The 17,193-nt window shown below is 54.4% G+C and overlaps 1 protein-coding gene across 5 annotated transcripts in view; it reads right to left on the reverse strand.

Moving 5' to 3' along the window:
- Positions 1 to 17,193, reverse strand: part of MYO19 (myosin XIX) — a 33,428-nt gene that overhangs the window by 9,961 nt on the left and 6,274 nt on the right. For 2 of the 5 annotated variants that reach the window (XR_011246972.1, XM_069542622.1), the window contains exons 4-17: positions 16,369 to 16,507; positions 15,880 to 16,028; positions 14,337 to 14,450; positions 8,296 to 8,428; positions 7,295 to 7,364; positions 6,643 to 6,745; positions 5,878 to 5,974; positions 5,679 to 5,755; positions 4,087 to 4,177; positions 3,460 to 3,631; positions 1,475 to 1,548; positions 774 to 895; positions 512 to 625; positions 129 to 305 (exon numbers count right to left, since the gene is read on the reverse strand). Coding sequence is in view for 3 of the 5 variants with exons in the window: in XM_069542622.1 (XP_069398723.1) it covers positions 129 to 305; positions 512 to 625; positions 774 to 895; positions 1,475 to 1,548; positions 3,460 to 3,631; positions 4,087 to 4,177; positions 5,679 to 5,755; positions 5,878 to 5,974; positions 6,643 to 6,745; positions 7,295 to 7,364; positions 8,296 to 8,428; positions 14,337 to 14,450; positions 15,880 to 16,028; positions 16,369 to 16,507 (1,632 nt within the window). In the remaining 2 variants the exon portion in view is untranslated. Of the gene's footprint in view, positions 1 to 128; positions 306 to 511; positions 626 to 773; positions 896 to 1,474; positions 1,549 to 3,459; positions 3,632 to 4,040; positions 4,178 to 5,678; positions 5,756 to 5,877; positions 5,975 to 6,642; positions 6,746 to 7,294; positions 7,365 to 8,295; positions 8,429 to 14,336; positions 14,451 to 15,879; positions 16,043 to 16,368; positions 16,508 to 17,193 lie in introns of all 5 variants that reach the window. The other 3 variants (XR_011246973.1, XM_069542623.1, XM_069542624.1) reach the window with 3 other exon arrangements.

A 17,193-nucleotide genomic window follows, 5' to 3' on the forward strand; every position in this document is an offset into this window, starting at 1 on the left:
GAGAGGTGACCCTAGACCCCGAGAGGATGTCGGGGCAGGCAGGGGACACCGTGGATGCTTCTGCACACGTGCGGCGACGCCTCCGCCTTTGGATTCACAGGTGACACCGGGCACGGCCCGGCCCTCACCTTGTTCTTCTCCACCAGGCCTGCGGTGCGGTACCGCACGGGCCCCGCGTAATGCAGCACAATGAAGTTGGGCTCCGGGCTCAGCCTGTCGCGGCCCAGGCGGGGGCGGCCGGTCAGGGCGCTCTCGATGCGCGTCTGGAGCTGGGCTGCGCTGCTTGGCCGATTAAGGCGGCACTCCTGTGTGGGGCGGGCAGTCAGCTGCAGGGCAGAGGGGTGCGGGAACCCACCCATGGGAGCACCATGGCACCCCTGCAACGGCGGGCTCACAGGGCAGGCGAACCCATTAAGCAGACAGACAGAAAGAGGCACACGGTGGGCCTCGGGGTCCCAGGAAAAGCCCAAAGCCCCGCCCAGGGGCCTCTGCACACCGGCGACCCTCCCACCTCGTTTATGAGGGAGCAGATGCTGACGGGGCTCCCCTCGATGAGATCCAAGCAGGGCTGGTTGTCCTGGTAGCTGACAAACGACCACTCCAGGCCCTCGACTGCGTACTCCTCCTGGGGGTGGAGGGCAGGGGTCTGAGCTCTGGTGGGTCACCCCCTGCTGGCCTCGGCACTCACAGAGGGAAGTGAAGGCGCCCAGCGGCACCCAGGCCGGGGCTGGGGGCCGGGGAGAGGGCGAGGACGTGGGCCGCCCACCACGCACCTGCTGGGCCCGGAGGTAGTGAGCCACGAAGTGCTGCTGCAGCTTCTCGTTGGCGTAGTTGATGCAGAGCTGCTCCAAGCTGTTGTTGGGGAATGACTCAAACCCGTACACGTCCAGCAGGCCTGGGGGGCCGGGGGAACCCGTGGGGGTTACTGTGGGGCTACAGCGGCCTGGGGTGAGGCCTCACCCTTGGCAGCCTCAGGATGGAACCGAGTGGGTACTCTACCCCACCCCAAGGAGGGAGGCGGTTCCCATCGCCACCTCCTGCCCCTCAGAACTCAGCAGGAAGAGGCCGAAGGTGTGAGGGAACCAGGACCCAGGGACCCCGTGTCCCACCCAGTCTGAGTGCTCACCATTCTGTTAGCCAACATTACTGATGCCTCTGAGCTTTGCTTCCTCCCCTACCTGACTGTCCCACCCAGGGTCCAAAGATGTTCTCAAATCCCCCCCGAGGCCCTTCGAGCCCGTTCGCTGCTCCTCACTACTCTCCTGAGACTGGATCTGGGTCTCCAGGGGGTGAAGGGGCCCTCGTGACCCGGGCACCAGCTGAGCCTGCCTGGAGAGCTAGGGATGGCCAGACATGGGCACCGGAGAAAGCGACATTGGCCCACACTGGTGGAGCAGGAGGGGATGGGTGCAGGAGTTGCCCAGAGGCCCCCAGGAGACCTGCGCTCTGCTCTGTCCAGGGTCCCCCGACCTACCTATGAAAGTGGTCCAGGAGTCGGGGGCGGCACAGATGCTGCTGTTGATCACCGAGACCAGCCAGTCAAACAGCCTGTTGGTGTGTGTGTGGGGGGGGTTCGGGTGAGAGGGGTCCAGTTGAGCTGGAAGGGTGGCAGAACTGCCCTTCCCGCCTGGGTACCACCCTTGGATGGAGGGCCTGTCTTCTGAGCCTGAAAGGTCAAGGGCTAAACCCTCTCCGCTGGTTTCCCGCCCATCCTGTCCCAGCCCACTACATCTGCAGGCTGGGGTCACGTGTGTTCCCAGGCACATGAAAGCCTGGCTGGTTCACAGCAAGAGTGAGCAGGGGACCAGCTGCAGGCACATCACAGTAAACTCCCTTTACCGCCTGCTTACAGACTGAAAGTCTGTGCCAACTCGACATCGAACAAGCCTATAGTGCCACTTTTCCAACAGTGCTATTTTAAAATTATTATACGTTGTTCTTTCAGACATAAAGCTATTGCACACTTAACAGGCTACCATCCAGTGTAAATACACCTTATCTATGTACTAAGAAACCAACAAATTTGTGCGACTCGCTTTATTGCGGTGGTCTGAAAGTGACTCATATCGCTGAGGTCTGCTGTGGAACACTGGGGCTGGACAGGGTGGGGGTGCGCCTCAGTCACTGGCCTGACACCCAGCTGCCGTCTTGACAAGAAGGGGTGGAGGGGCAGGCCTGGGTGGGATTATAAAGGACTGAGTTCACTGGACTCCCCTGCAAACCTCGGCCAGTGGAGGCCAGAGCTCAAGGCCCCGCGACATCCCCCTACTCTGTCCTGTATGAGGGCACCCCGTCACCCCAGTTGGACAGTGACACCCTGCACTCTGCAACCATCGCCCCTGAGACGATGGAATGGTTGCCGTCCAACGTGGTGACACGTACGGCATGATACAAGGGTTTTCTTCCTTATGGCTTCTTTAAGTAACTGCTCTGCAAATTTTTAAACGGTTTCTATTTTTGCAATAAGGGCTTCAAATATCCATGTGAGGTAGTAAAAACAAGAGACCTAGTGATACAAGGACCTGTTTGCTGTGTGTAGTGAGAGGTTCACCGTGTCTGTGACCGGCATGCTTTATCTACCCATTTTGCAGTCATTTGACACAAAACCTTTAAAAATCTTTGCCCTGAAATTCTGACCTGAAATTTGCTTCAAGGGAGTGAGAACGGAGCCCCTTGCTAAACTGGGTTCAGTCTGGGCCCAGGGGCCCTGGGCCACTTTCCCTCAGAGGTTCCGACTCCCTCAGCAGTGCTGGTCAGGCTCTTAGCTCTTGAGCAGTTCATGAAAGCAACGGGACCGTCCCTCCAGCTGCCCAAGCACTCAGATGTGTGCACACGTACACACAGAGGTGTTCTGTCCCATAATTTCAGAGACTCCTGGGCCCCAGATACCCTGAGGGGCATCCTGAAGGGTCTGAGAGCCCAGGGTGAGAAATGCCCCCAAGCGCATGCTCGGAGGGTGGAGATGCCCACAGAACCAACAGGGAAAGGCCACGACCCCCACCTTCCCTGTTCTGGGCTCCACTCCCTGCAGTGTTGCTCAAGGCTGAGGGCTAAACTCCCGGCTCTACCAGCAGCTATCAAAACCCCACTACAGAGAGCACGAGGGCAGGGACCCAGGAGCCTGTTTACCCACAGGTCTGCGCCTGGACCTGGGAGGACCTCACGTCACCTCTGGGCCGGCCTTGCCAGCGGCCAGCCAGGCAGGCCTTCCTCGCCCATCGCCAAGGTGAAGGCAGGCTCCTGTCCCCGAACAACACGCTGAATCTAGGCCAGGCTGTGGCCACTTCCCCAGGCAGAGCCCTCTGGAATCGAGCCAAGGGCTTTGCTCCAGGAAGCCCAGCAGCCACTCCCTGCTGTCCCCCCGGGGCTGGGGAACAGGGCAGGGAACCCGTCTGCTTCCGTCTGATCCAACTCCAGACTGGGGGCATCTGGGAGGAGGGCAGGGCCCGGAACGCTCACCGTGCATAGACCAGCTTGGCCAGACAGTCTCTGCGGGTATCGCACTCGGCCTGGGAGCAGGGCTTCCGGAACACCTGCCGGCCCCTGCCCGCCCGGATGGTTCGAATCCGCAGTGTTTCTAGCAGATGATCTTCCAGGAGTCCCAGCAGCAAGGCTGATGTCCCAACAGAGCCTGGGAGGCACAAACATCCTCTGTCCAAACAGCCCTCTGCACAAGGCCCCGGGAAGTCAGCATGGTGGAGCCGTGACCCCCTCAGTGGGGCAGAGCAAACTCAGGAATGGGGAGGGAAGAGACTCAGCAGGGGCAGGGGCAGGACTTGAACCCAGGACTGCTGTGTCCCAGTCCACATGGCCAGGAGTGGGATAAAGCACTACATAATCCAACCGCCCCCACCCGCCCCAGCTCTCGTTTTCTCATCTGTAAGGAGGCTGTCTGCCTCAGCAGAATTGGGGTGAGGAGGAACCCCTCCAGGGCAGGGCCCTACAGCAACAGCTTCAGGGCCACAGATCCCAAACTGCACCCTCTGGCCTCCTTGCACCCGATCCCACCACACGCTGGCCCTCCTCCGGTCGGGGCCTGCCTTGCTCCTGGGCAGTGTGACCAAGGGCCCCCGTCCTCGCCCTCACACTGAGCATCATCCACCAGCGGGCAGGGCTGGGCTTCATTTCCTGAGTCAGCAAACTGGGTGTTGCCGAGGTGCAGCAATCCAGCCAGGGCCTGAGGGGGCAGGAGAGGACACCCAGTGGGCACCTTCTCAAGGGCTGGAGCCCAGCCCGGGAAGGGTCTCTCTCCTGCCAAACAGAATCACGATAGTGGAATAGCAACAGCTCTCATTTACTGCCCACTTACTCCCGGACTCAGCCAGGCAGGACTCTGCACAACTGATACGCATCGTCTCGTGTAACCAGTAAGGCACGTGCTATGGTGATGCCCATGGCAGAGACGCCGCAAGCAGAGGTTAAAGCCCACACTTGGTAAAGGAGAAGGAGCCCAGGGTGGAGCCCAGGCAGTCCGACTTCCGATCCCTCCTGGGGCAGCCAGAGGGAGCGCCACGCCACCCAGTCTGACCCTCTGTCTCCCACTCCAGGAGCAGGCTGTCTCCTGTGGCCCAGGCCACTTCTGGGTGGCTGCTGGGGGCTTGGCTCTGGTGCCCTTTGGCCCTTTCCCAACACTGTTCGGCTCCGATAGCCCAGCCCAGCCCAGGGAAGGAGCTGCGAGCTTGGTCTCTGTACAGTGGGTGCTCCCTTGCTTTTGCACTCAGCGATCCACTCGGGGGAGCCTCAGGGGGCTGAAGGAAGAGGACCCCCAGGTCCAGCAGTTTGGAAACCCTTGGACCAGGCACCAGTAGAGCAGGGCCTCTCCCTCCATCCCTGTCTGGTCCCAGAAAGGGTGGCTCCATATGCTCCCGGCTTCCAAGCCACAAGCACCTCAGGAGGAGACCGCCATGCTGATGGGCATTGTGGATGGGCCAGGGCTCACGCTGGCCTCAAGCTCGCACTCCTGGCCAGACTCCTGGGTGGTCCACTTGCCCTGGGCTTGTTCCCTGTGCCGTCCCTCTGGCCAAGCTGCCTGTACTGGCTGTGACCCCCCTCCCCTGCCTAAGCAGCCCCCACGTGGAGATGGAGGCCACACTTCACCCCACTGCTCTGCAGGGGTCACCACCTGCAGACGGAAGCTGCCATTGGGGGTGACTGGGCCCGGCTAGCCTGGGCCAGCACTGAGTCCCAGGAGGAAGAAGGAGGTGGGAAGTTGGAACCAGCACATCCCAACAAACTGTACCACCGAGTGCTGTCTGGCTTTGGGCAGGTCTCAGCCATGGAAAGGGAATAATCTCCATACCCATGGAACTGCTGAAAAAAACAAGTGAGCTAAGAGTGACGATTTAGAAGTTTTAACACGCTAGACAAACACGTGGCAGCACTGTTTGCTCTGCTCTGAGTTAACAGAGCAGCAACTGATTCAGGCACTTTCCCTCTGACCTCCGGGATCACCGTGCTGGTCTCTTCTACGGCGCTCTGTGCTCTGCCCCTGTCCACCCTGACACCGTCTCCAGGCTCCGCCGCGCAGAGAGGTGGTCGCCTTCTCCTGGCGATGGTGCCGTCGGAGCCTAGAGTCCTAGATCCTCAGGGAAAGAGACTCCCGAGTCGAGAGAAGGGCCCTTCGAAGGGGGCTGCCCATCACCGCCGCCACACCTGAGTGGTGTGGCTTTTCCTCTGACCTGAAAGATGTTGTTCTGGGTGGGGGCATCGATGCCCAAATGAAGCATGGCCTCCCTGGTCACCTCGAAACAATCCTCTGTAAAGGAATCCGAGCCACAGCCCTGTGTCAGGACCCGAGGTCAGCGGGGGCGGCGGGCCCTGGGGGGATGTGTGGGTGCTGCTGGGCCAGCCCAGGGCGCCGGGCAAGGCTCCCCCTACCTTCCAAGGTCCTCTCTGGGTGGGGCAGCCAGGAGAAGGTGGCTCCCTCGGGGAGGCACCACCGGACCCTCTCCTCCGCGTGGGCTCCTTTGTAGATCTGTGGGGGTGGAGGCGGGTGGCTGAGGCGGGGGTCCTGGGGATGCCCAGGCCTGCATGGGCTTGGGTGGGCAGGGGGGGTAGCAGCAGCCATACCACAAGACCCAGAGGCCCCTGAAGGGAGCCACGGGCGGGCGGGGGTGCGAAAGCAGCAGCAAACAGTTCTGGGAGTCTCCACTCGGAGCAAAAAAACCCCACTCACTGATGGGGCCTGCGGCATGAGGAAACCCTAATCCTGTCTGGGGAGCCCCTGGTCCCGATCTGAGAGCAGAGAGACACTGTCCATGCCTCGGGGGACCCCTGGTCTGATGGAGGGGGCAAGGTTTAGAGAAGGCCTTGTTCGGTTGGTGGAGGCAGCTGCCGTTCCAGGACAGCCCTCAGTCTGAAGGTGAGCGTTTCCCATGTGGAAACAGGCCCAGCCCCAAGGACCCTCTGACGGGAAGAGAAGGCAAGCGCACCTCCAGGCCTGGGACTGCCCTGGGAGCTGAGGGCCAGGGCGAGGCGTGAGTGTGACGCGAGGTTTGTGGGAGTAAGTGGGGTGGCAGTGCTGAAAGCCGGGCGAACAGGAGGCAGGAAGCAAGGCGGGCGGGGGGGGGGTGGGTAGGTTGAGAGGCACAGACCCTTCTCCATGCTGCACCTGGGCAGCTGCGGGCCCCGCCTGGGACTCACCTGGTAGAAGATGTGGAAGTTCCTCTCGCTGGGGGCCTGGCAGGCCACTCGAGTTTTCTCCAGGAGGTAGGTCTGAACTGCAGCTCCCGTCATCTGCTGGGCCCTGGGCACAAGCAGGTTGGCCCGTTAGTAGCCTGTTCATTCCAGAGCCATTTATTGGGAACTTATTATGTGCCAGGCTGCAGCCTCGCCCCAGCTCTTTCACTTAAGGAAAGGGGATCATGAGGACTCGGGAGGACCACTCAGCAGGTCCTGGGGTGGGGACAGGGGTAGGGAGGGAATAGGCCAGGATAGTCCCCTCCAACCAGCTCAGGGACAGGGCCCAGGCCTCGGTGCCTCACTTTGCCCCAGCCCAAGGCAGGAACAGCAGCCCCAGCCTCAGGCTCAGAGATGCGGCCGAGAGGTGACAGTTTTAACTAGAAGTCTCCATGAAGGGCAGAAGCCAGAAGGCGCGTGTCAGGACAGGCACTGTCCCTGGGTCCCTCGGGCTGGGGCAGCTAGAGTTCCCAGGTTCAAAGTGTACACGCAGGTTCACTCACCTCACGTAAGAACCTGCCAGGGCGGCGGGGTTTTGTCCGCGGCGGCCGCCCAGGCTGGGCACTGCCCCTGAGCCCACCCGGCCCCCAGCAGCCAGGGCGGCCGCAGAGATTACCCGTTCAGCTGGAGCTGGATGAACTTCCCGAAGCGGCTGCTGTTGTTGTTCCTCAGCGTGCACGCGTTCCCTACAGACCACAGCTTCTGTTCAGAGGCCCCACGGGCTAAGGTGGCCGCAGGTCTGCCGGGGCCACGTCGCTATCCTCAAGTCACCGACAGGCCCCTCTACCGGTTTCCGGGTCACAGGGGACAGGGCTAGGGACTGGGCACTTGGGCTTTTAGCAAGTGTGATTCGGTTGGGTTAGAACTTCCTGGCAAAGTGGGAAGAGCCAATCTAGGCAGTCAGGGATTTTTGTTTGAAGGGAAAGGATGAAAAACAAGATGTTGGGAATTCCCCAACATCCAAGGTGGTCCAAGGGTTAAAAATACTCCCGCTAATGCAGGAGACCCAGGTTTTTGATCCCTGGTCCGGGAAGATTCCATGTGTCTCGGGGCACCTAAGCCCATGTGCCACAGCTACCAAAGTCTGCTCGCCTAGAGCCCGTGCTCAAGAAGAGAAGCCACTGCAATGAGAAGCCTGTGCACTGCGACTGCAGAGGAGCCTCCACTTGCCACGAGAGAAGGCCCATCTGCAGCAGCAGAGACCCAGCATGCCCCACCACCCCCTCAAAAAAAAAACAGCGGTTACTACTGAGGTGGACAGTAAGGGGCAGCATCTAGAGTGCCAACATGGACACGACCGCTGTGCGTCCTCAGACACATCCCCTTCTCTGAACCATCAGGGAGCTGTTCAGAAGGACGGGACACGGACTGGGCGAGCCTCTCCTGCACCTCTGCTCCCTCTGCCTGGGCGAGACGGAGAGGACGACAGAGTGATACTACCACCGCTGGAAGGAGGCTAAGGGCACCCAGGAGGCGTGGTTGTGGATCCAGGGCAGTGAATGATGAGTCACTCTCCACCCCGCAGAGAGGGTCTCAAAGCACTGCTCCCCCGCCCGGAAGGTGGTAAATCCCAGAGGAGACGGGGCAGGGGAGCTGTGCGGAGGACACTGGGCTTACCAAAAGCTTCCATGACGGGGTTGGAGTTCAAGATGCGCTGTTCGATCCTCTGGGCAACCTTGTGGCTTTCCCAGGACGTGGGTGAGGCAGCCACCACGGCGTAGAACTTCATCAGGCAGCGGGATGTCCATGTCTGCGGCAGAAACAGCCCTGTGGGAGCTGTGCCCACGTTCCGTCCACGTGTGAGCCTGCCAGGGGGACTGGGGGCCCATGACCGCCCTCTTGTCCGCCATCCATGGTGCTCATCAAAGGGCTGAAAGCTGAATTCAACTGGGTCCCTCATCTGTGTGATGGGGACACTGACTTCTGCTTCTCCTAGCTCCTGAGGATGCATTTAAGAATTGGGGGGTGGTGGTGAGAACTTCTCTGGTGGCCCAGCGGTTAAGAATCTGCCTTCCAAGGCAGGGGATAAGGGTTTGATTCCTGGTTGAGGAACTGAGATCCCACGTGCTGTGGGGCAACTAAGCCCAAGAGCCTCTAGAGAAGCTGGTAAGTGGCAACTACTGAGCCTGCGCTCCACAACAAGGGAAGCCCATGGGACACAACTAGAGAACGCCTGCCAGCTGCAACAGAGACTCGGCGCGGCCAAAGAGAGAAAAAGCAAATGACAGGGCCTGGGATAGAGGAGGACCACCCACACCGACCTGAGCAGGCTACTGAGCCACATATGTTTTCACCAGCCCTACAGATGCAGGTGCAATTATACACCACCTGCTTTCTAAATGATGAAACTCGGGCATCAGAAAAACCTAGATTTTATTGAAGATGACTTACTCAGTAAATGATAGGGCTCTGATTTATACTCAGGCAATCTAATTATAAAATTCCCACTGTTTTTATATCCGCTGAGGTCTATTTACATTTTGATTTCCATTTGTTCATCACGAGGACAGAGAACCACAAGAGATTTCTATATACTGACTCTGGATCTCGTCACTGCTCTAGACCTAAGTTTTTAGTTGTAGCTTTGTTTTGTTTTTTTTTTTTTTTTTGGTTGCTCTTTTGGTATATATTTTTTTAGATCTCGCTCTGAGGTGGGAGGTGTTCCCTCTCTACTGCTTTTTAGAAGAATCTGTATGAAACTGGTAACATTAATCTCTGAAATACTTGGTTGTAGCTGTCCTTCAGTGGCTCAGTTGTGTCCGACTCTTCCTGACTCCAGGGACTGCAGCACGCCAGGCTTCCCTGTACTTCCCTGTCTCCTAGACTTTGCTCAAACTCACGTCCATTGAGTCGGTGATGCCATCCAACCATCTCATCCTCTGTCATCCCCTTCTCCTCCCGCCCTCAATCTTTCCCAGCATCAGGTTCTTAAACACTTGGAAGAATCCACAAAGTGAAGCTGCCTGAGTCTGGGGCTTTCTATGATTTAAATTTGCCTCAGAAATTTAGATATTGAGGTTATATATTTCTTCTTGTGTGAGCTGCAGCTGTTTGCATATTTCAAAATACTCTTTTGTTAAATTGGAGAATTTATTGAAATAAAGTTAATGAGAAATCTCATCTGTGGGATCTTTAGTTATGCCTACTCTTTCATTTCTGACATTTGTAATTTGTCCTTTTCTCTCTTTAAGTCTGGTTAGAGGGGGACCTCCCCAGTGGTCGAGTCGTTAGGACTCTCTGCTTATACCGCAGGGGGTTCAGGTTCGATCCCTGGTCAGGGAACTAAGATCCTGTGCTAATGGACAATAAAAAAGTCTGACTAGAGGGTTATTGATTTTACTGATCTTTAAAAAAGACAGCCATTGATTTCATTTACTTTATTATTTTTTTTGTTTCCACTTTAGTGTTTTGTTAAAAATACATTTATTTATTTAAGAATTATGGACACCACTTTGCTGACAAAGGTCCGTATAGTCAAAGCAATGGTTTTTCCAGTACTCGTGTACAGATGTGAGTGTTGGACCATAAAGAAGGCTGAAAGCCAAAGAACTGATGCTTTCAAACTGTGGTGTTGGAGAAGACCCTTGAGAGTCCCTTGGACTGCAAAGAGATCAAACCAGTCAATCCTAAAGGAAATCAACCCTGAAGATTCACTGGAAGGACTGATGCTGAAGCTGAAACTCCCTTACTTTGGCCACCTGATGCGAAGAGCTGACTCATTTGAAAAGACCCTGACGCTGGGAAAGATTGAGGGCAGGAGGAGAAGGGGATGACAGAGGATGAGACGGTTGGATGGCATCACCGACTCAGTGGACATAAGTTTGAGCAAGCCCCAGAAGACAGCGAAGGACCAGGACACCTGGTATGTTGCGGTCCGTGGGGTCGCAGAGAGCTGGACACGACTCAGCGATTCAGCAGCGACAACTCCTTCATTCCTGGCTGTGCTGGACCCTGGTGGCCGTGTGGGCTTCTCTCTGGGTGTGGCCAGTGGGGCTTCTCTCCAGTTGTGCTGCGCAGGCCTCTCGTGCTCTCCAACACAAGCTACAACAAAATCTCCCTCCAGGCACCGCTTTTTCTTTTTTAAAAGCACAGATTTTGATGTGTTGTGCTTTCCTTTTCATTCAGTTCAAAGTGTTTTCTAACATGCATTGTGATTACTTCTTTGACCCAAAGGATATTTACAACACAGTTTATATTTTAATCTTTTCAAATTGAGATATGTTTTATGGCTCAGAAGAGAGTCCATATCAATTCCACGTGTACTTGAATGTACAAATATCAAACTACTAGTTTTGACTTTATTTCTCCTTTCAATTGCATTTAAGAACAAGGATCTGTGGTTGCCACCTTTTGGTAATTTTCTTAGGATATTAATACTTCTGACCCACATTCTCTCTTCACCTGGGACACCAATTACAAGTATGGTAAACCATTTGATATTGCACCAAAGCTCCTGAACACACTTTTTCTCTTTGTTTCTCAATTTCCTCTTTGTTTTTTGATTTTTATTGACCCACTCTCAAGTTCACTGATGTATTCTTCTGCATGTCTAATCTGCTGATAAGCATAAAGGAGTTGTTCGTGTTTTTAATTTTTATCATTTCCATTTAACTGTAGTTTCCATCTTTCAGGAAAGAGATTGGATGAAATCTTTTCTGGAGATACTAACAAGCTCATGAGAAAAGTTATGGGCATTCAGGGTCCTACAGGTTTAGAAAGCTACCCCTGGTGAAGTAGCTTTCTAGACTCTCATAGTCTCTTATGTTCATGGTATCCTGTCCATAAACAAAGAGATTCTAATCAGTTGCTTAAGGCTTTACTCTTAAGTATGAACAGAAATTCAATCATCAACTACTTGGTGAACCTCTTTTACGTGACTGGCAAGTATCACAACAAAAGAGGAAAAGGACTAGAAGGAAACAGAAATGAAAAGGGCAGGAGCCACGTAAAAACCATGAGAGATCCTCAAAGAGAAGAGAAGAAATAAGGCCAAGATGCTGGGGGAGAATTATACTCAGAGAACAAGAAAGAACTCCTAGAAGTAAACTGCTTAATAAAAATCCAAAATTAAAAAGAACCGAAGGATAAATTAGAGAATATCTCCCAGAAGACACGACAAAATATTAAGAGATAGAAGAATATGCAAGAAAAATAGGATATTAGACAATTTATCAAACTCCCTACTAATAGGAATTCCAGAAGTAGAAAACAAGGGGTGTAAATCATTAAACTATTACATATAGCATTTTCCCAAACTAAAGGACATGAGTCTCAAGGTTAAAAAGACCTACACAAAGTATCCAGCAGAGCAAGAGAGAAAAGACACGTCACTGTGAATTTGAACACCTATGGATAGAAAAGATGACCCTAAAAACTTTTGGCAAGAAAATACAAACTGCCACTTATGGACTGGGACTTTTAACATCAACACTTGAAGAATATATAAAGAAATGACTTCTAAACTCAGAAAGAAAATGATTTCCAACTTGAGATCGGAATATCCAGTCAACAGGTCGAATTAAGGCACAATAAACGTGCAGATGTGAAACAACTCAAAAAATGCCCTTCATGTAACCTTTGTCAAGAAGCTACTAAAGAAAATGCTCCAGTGAAACAAGGCAGTAAAGCAAGAGGAGGAAGCCCCTGGGCTCCAACAACAGGGGATTTACCGTAGGACAGACGGCACTCTGGATCCCCAGAGCGAGGCAGACAGCTCCTGGGTAATAGCGCCCCAGTAGCCCTTGGCAGCCACCAGTCCAGATGGAGGAGACGTGAGAGCGCTAGCTAGGGCATCACCAGGGGAAAAAAAAGCACCTGCTGTACCTGCCAGCTGGGCAGGTGTTTCCCAGTTCTGGTGACAAGTTTGATAATAAAGAACAGGTATATAAAAACTATACAAGTGAAAATATGCGGGAGTTATTAAGAAGAAAGTAAAAATCATACAAAAAAGGAAATATAATCATAGAATATTATAGTGCTTGGCTGTGAACAATACGTACGTAGCTGTAAATGAGCACTATAGATATTAACCTCCTTAGAAATCGTAAGATAATTACATATGCATTTGGGGGCAGGGTAACAGGGCTACACCGTCAAAGGAGGAAGTGAACAGAGAAGGTTCAAAAGGGAAAAATCAGTAACTAATTACATAAGCACACTGTTTAGAAACATGGATGGCCATACCCAAACTGCTAAGATGGAAAGTCAGTTGCCCCTGAGACAGGCAACAGGGTTGAGAGACACAAGGCAGGGCTGCTGTTTTTCTTTGTAAGCCCTGTAGTATTGCTTGATTTTTGAAGTATATAACTATATTGCTAGTTTGGGTCTGGGGCCAGGTCCAGCCTCAGCTCCCCAGAGCAATTCTGGAGGACAATGGGCTTCATCCAGGAGCCGAGCATCACCACCCCACCAGCAGCCTCGGCACAGCTCTCGAAGATCACCTCTGTACTCAAGTCCTAGCCTCATCCCTAGAGCGTGCAGTCTTCATCTGCTTCCTTGTCTGACTTTCCCACTGGGCCAAGCATTGTTGTGAAAGTTGCTAAGTCGCATCAGACTCCTTGTGACCCCATAGACTATACAGTTCATGGAATTCTCCAGGCCAGAATACTGGAGTGGGTAGCCTTTCCCTTCTCCAGGGGATCTTCCCAACCCAGGCATTGAACCCAGGTCTCCTGCATTGCAGGAGGATTCTTCATCAGCTGAGCCACAAGGGAAGCCCAAGAATACTGGAGTGGGTAGCCTATCCCTTCTCCAGTGGATCTTCCCAACCCAGGAATTGAACCAGGGTCTCCTGCATTGCAGGCGGATTCTTTACCAACTGGGCTATCTCTGTTTCTCCCCTTGCTACTCCTCACTGGCTAGCCCAGGGCCTAGAACCTGCCTCGGTGCTTGGCAATGCTTTCATGGGTGACTGTAGACAGAGTGGGTTTACAGTCCAAAGAATCCCTTGAGAAGGTAACGTGGAGGAAAGGGTGGGGTGGCTGGTGAGGCTTGACAAGAGGGTGAGGCCCGGGCCAGCAGGCCTCTGACAGCCGCGCAACTCCTCACCCATCCGTGCACAATGGTCCGCGTCACCTGGACTGACTGTGCCACCTGGGGACCACATGGCCACACAGGAGACTCTGTCCTTCCCCGCAGCCGGCCCCACGCACTGCCCTTGCCATCAAGGGCAGCCCAGAGATGCAGGCAGGCTGCTTCCTTATTGGAACCCTGACTTTGGAGGAGAGCAGCCGAGTGCCAAGCACGCCACCAAGCGCCTTACGTGCACAGAGGCCCCCATGAGCTACGTGCCAGTCCTTCCCTCCTTGCCATTTTACACATGGAAGAACTGAGGTCTGCAAGAGCTAAATACTGTTCTGATGTGATCTTCAACGCTATGCTGGAACCCTCAACTGCTGACTTTAGTTTCAAATGGCTCTCAGAGTTGGGAGAGTCCTCCCATGAGGAAATGAAGGCTCAGAGAGGAAAGACTCTCCCCTCGGGTCAGGGCAGAGCTGGCGGAAGAGCCGGCCTAGAACCCCTGGCTCCTGACTTCTGCCCAGGTCCCACCCAGCGCTGCACGCCGACTCCACGAGTGACACTCCCCGGAGCCCCAGCCCAGCCTGTCTGCCCGCCCAGCCAGTCATGAAGCTGACAGGGTGGGAAGGAGGCCCGCCTACCTTTCCAGCGCCACTCTCGCCACTGACGACAATAGACTGGTTGACCGGCTCCATCAGGCTCTTGACATTCCTGTAGGTCTGTTCACCCACAGTGAAGATGTGGGGCTTCAGTGTCTGAAACATCAAGGGGTGAAAGGTCATGGGAGCAAACCCCTGTCTGCGAGGAGTGGTTGATCCAGCGATGGCTGCAATGGGGAGCCTGTCCACAGCAGCAGCAGAGGCTTCCTCTAGAAAAACTTCTTGGTATAACAATGTGAGGCCCAGTTGCGGGCGTGACCCATTCATCTTCTGTTTGGAAGCAGTGCTGGCCTTGACCAGTCTGTGACATTAACACGTTATTCTCCCATCTTATCTTATGTCAATAGTTTTATTCTGCTACTTTTTTTATGTTATTGCAATTTGCAAGAACTTTCTTACCAGTTATTGCCTAAGAAGCAACCCTATTTTATAGATAAGAAATCTGAGGTTCATATGGGTTAAATAACCTTCTCAAGGCCACTCAGCAAATAGAGGCATCTGATTTGGATTCCAATGTTACTGTTCTCCTTTCCATCAACAAGGATTAATTGTTCTGTATGCTAGGCATCAAGCCGGGCACTGAGGGAACAGAGGGGACCATCACACGGCTTTGCCTTTGAGGAAGCAGTCGGTAAGATGGGCTCTCAGGCCAGACCTCCCTGGCTTCCCATCCGGACACAAACCCTGGATGAGCCGAGTTAGTCCATGCAGACCCAGTGCGGCTCTACCGCTTGCCTACAGCTTCCTGAAGGGAGAGGGCGTTATTCTGGAGGCTGTCAGAACCATCTCTCTCTCTCTCTAGGCCCTCACCCCACCCACTGCTCACCTGGACAGTTACAAAACCTCCCACCCTTCAGCCGCTGATCTCACCTTCCTTAACCCAAGTCCCCCAGCTTCATCCCCATGGTGGGGTCCGCTCACAGCCCCACTCCCACCCCGATGAAGCAGCTCTGTGGACTCTGAGCTGTGGTGCAGGCCCTCTGGCGCCAGCCCTGGAGTAGCTCACCTTCCCGCCCCATCTGTGCTTCTCCCCACAGCACCCTGCTCCCGCCCTGGAGTCTGCTCTGGCTTCTCCCTGCACGCTAACATCAGCTGGGCTGTTCCCTGCCTGCACCAGCTTCATCCCCACTTGTGTAAGACGTGACCCCTCATCTCAATCAGTGGAGACGAACATGTGCTGAATTTTCTAAGGCAATCCTTACCGCACGTAATTTTATTCTTTTCCCCAAAAAGTGGTTTTTAAATACACAAATGTGCCTTGGGAAATTCCTTCCAACTAATAAATTCACAAACAAGAATGTCTCTATTTTAGGTTCCAAAATCAGTTAGGCAAATACTGCTTTATCTCTCATTTTGCACCTCCTGGCATGTGTCCAAACTTCTGTGAGCTTCTGGTGGGCAGGTCACTGCCCCAGTAGACTCTGAAAGACAGCATGGCTGATGAAGACACAGATAAGGACAGCAAAGCTGCCAGGTGCCTGCGGGGAGGAGAGCCCTGATTCCCTCGGAAGCAGGGGGGTCTCACCTGGGGCTGAGAAGCAGCGTGGTACTCTTGCATCAGCTCGGGTGAGTAAAGCTGAGGGACAGGCTTGAAGGGGTTCATAGCCACCAGGGTGCAGCCGGCGTTGGTGTAGAATGTGTCAGCCGTGTACCGGGCCTGCAGACACCTCAGGACTGAGGCAGGGGTGCTGTTAGCAAACTCTGCCTCAGATGGAGACACAGCCGCATGTACAGACCAACACCCCACCTACCAGAGTTCCCTCTGCAATTAGCCAAGAGCCATGAGATCCCAGCCTCTCCCTGATGAGCAGGTATGAGACAGATCTAATTAAGATGAACCCCACATCTGGAGCAAAGCCTGTGTTGGGGAGCCTGGGGGGAGCCGCCAGGCGGGGGTCTGGAGCAGCCCACCTGGCTGTCCACGTCCGGTCTGGCCTGAGGCAGCGGAACTGAATACCCTCTGGGAGAAGGCGCACCCCTCTGGGATGGGGTGGGGTGGGAGGGGGAGGCATACCTGTCTCCAGTGTCACAGGATTCACCTTGGTGAGGTCATCGAGCTGTTGCAGTGGGGCTTCCCCGCCCAGGAACTCCTGCAGGTCTTCCCTGAGGGACTCCCCGCCGTGGGCAGCAGAGCCTGAACCATGGCCGTTAACCTGGGAGGGAAAAACAGGACCAGAAGCGCGGGGACTCAGACCGGCCAGCAGCTCCGTCAGGGTGAGGGCTTGTACTGGAGATAGAAAACGGCCTCTGGGATCACAGTCTGGTTGTGCAAACCGTACCTCTGCCATTTACTAGACCTGTAAGCCTGCAAAAGCTTCTTAACCTCTCTGAGGTTAAGTGGCGGCTTCTTTGTTTGTAAATAAAGGAAAACAGAATCAACTCACAAGGTTGTTTGGAAGAAAAACAAGAAGGAGATATGCAAAGCACTTAGTTGGGGACCTCCCTGGTGAAGCAGTGGTTAAGAATCTGCCTTGCAACGCTGGGGATGCGAGTTTGAGTCCTGGTCAGGGAACTAAGATCCCACGTTGCTGCGGAGCAACTAGGCCCACAAGCCACAACTAAGTGAACTTGTGTGCTCTGGACGCAGTGGGCCACACTTGGAGAGCCCTAGTGTTGCACCTGCCACAACCAGAGATTCTGTGCTGCAAGGAAAGACACCAGACAATGCAATGAACACCCTGAATGCAGCAACCAAGACCTGATGCAGCCAAACAGATAAATGCTGCGGGCAAACACGCAAAGCCCTTGGTGCCTGGCACAGAGAATATACTCAAAGCGGAAGAGTTAGTCGTTTCAGTCATGTCCGAATCTTTGTGACTCCATAGGAATGTAGCCCACC

This window comes from Ovis canadensis, chromosome 11 (assembly GCF_042477335.2).
Source record: "Ovis canadensis isolate MfBH-ARS-UI-01 breed Bighorn chromosome 11, ARS-UI_OviCan_v2, whole genome shotgun sequence".
Lineage (NCBI taxonomy): Eukaryota > Metazoa > Chordata > Mammalia > Artiodactyla > Bovidae > Ovis > Ovis canadensis.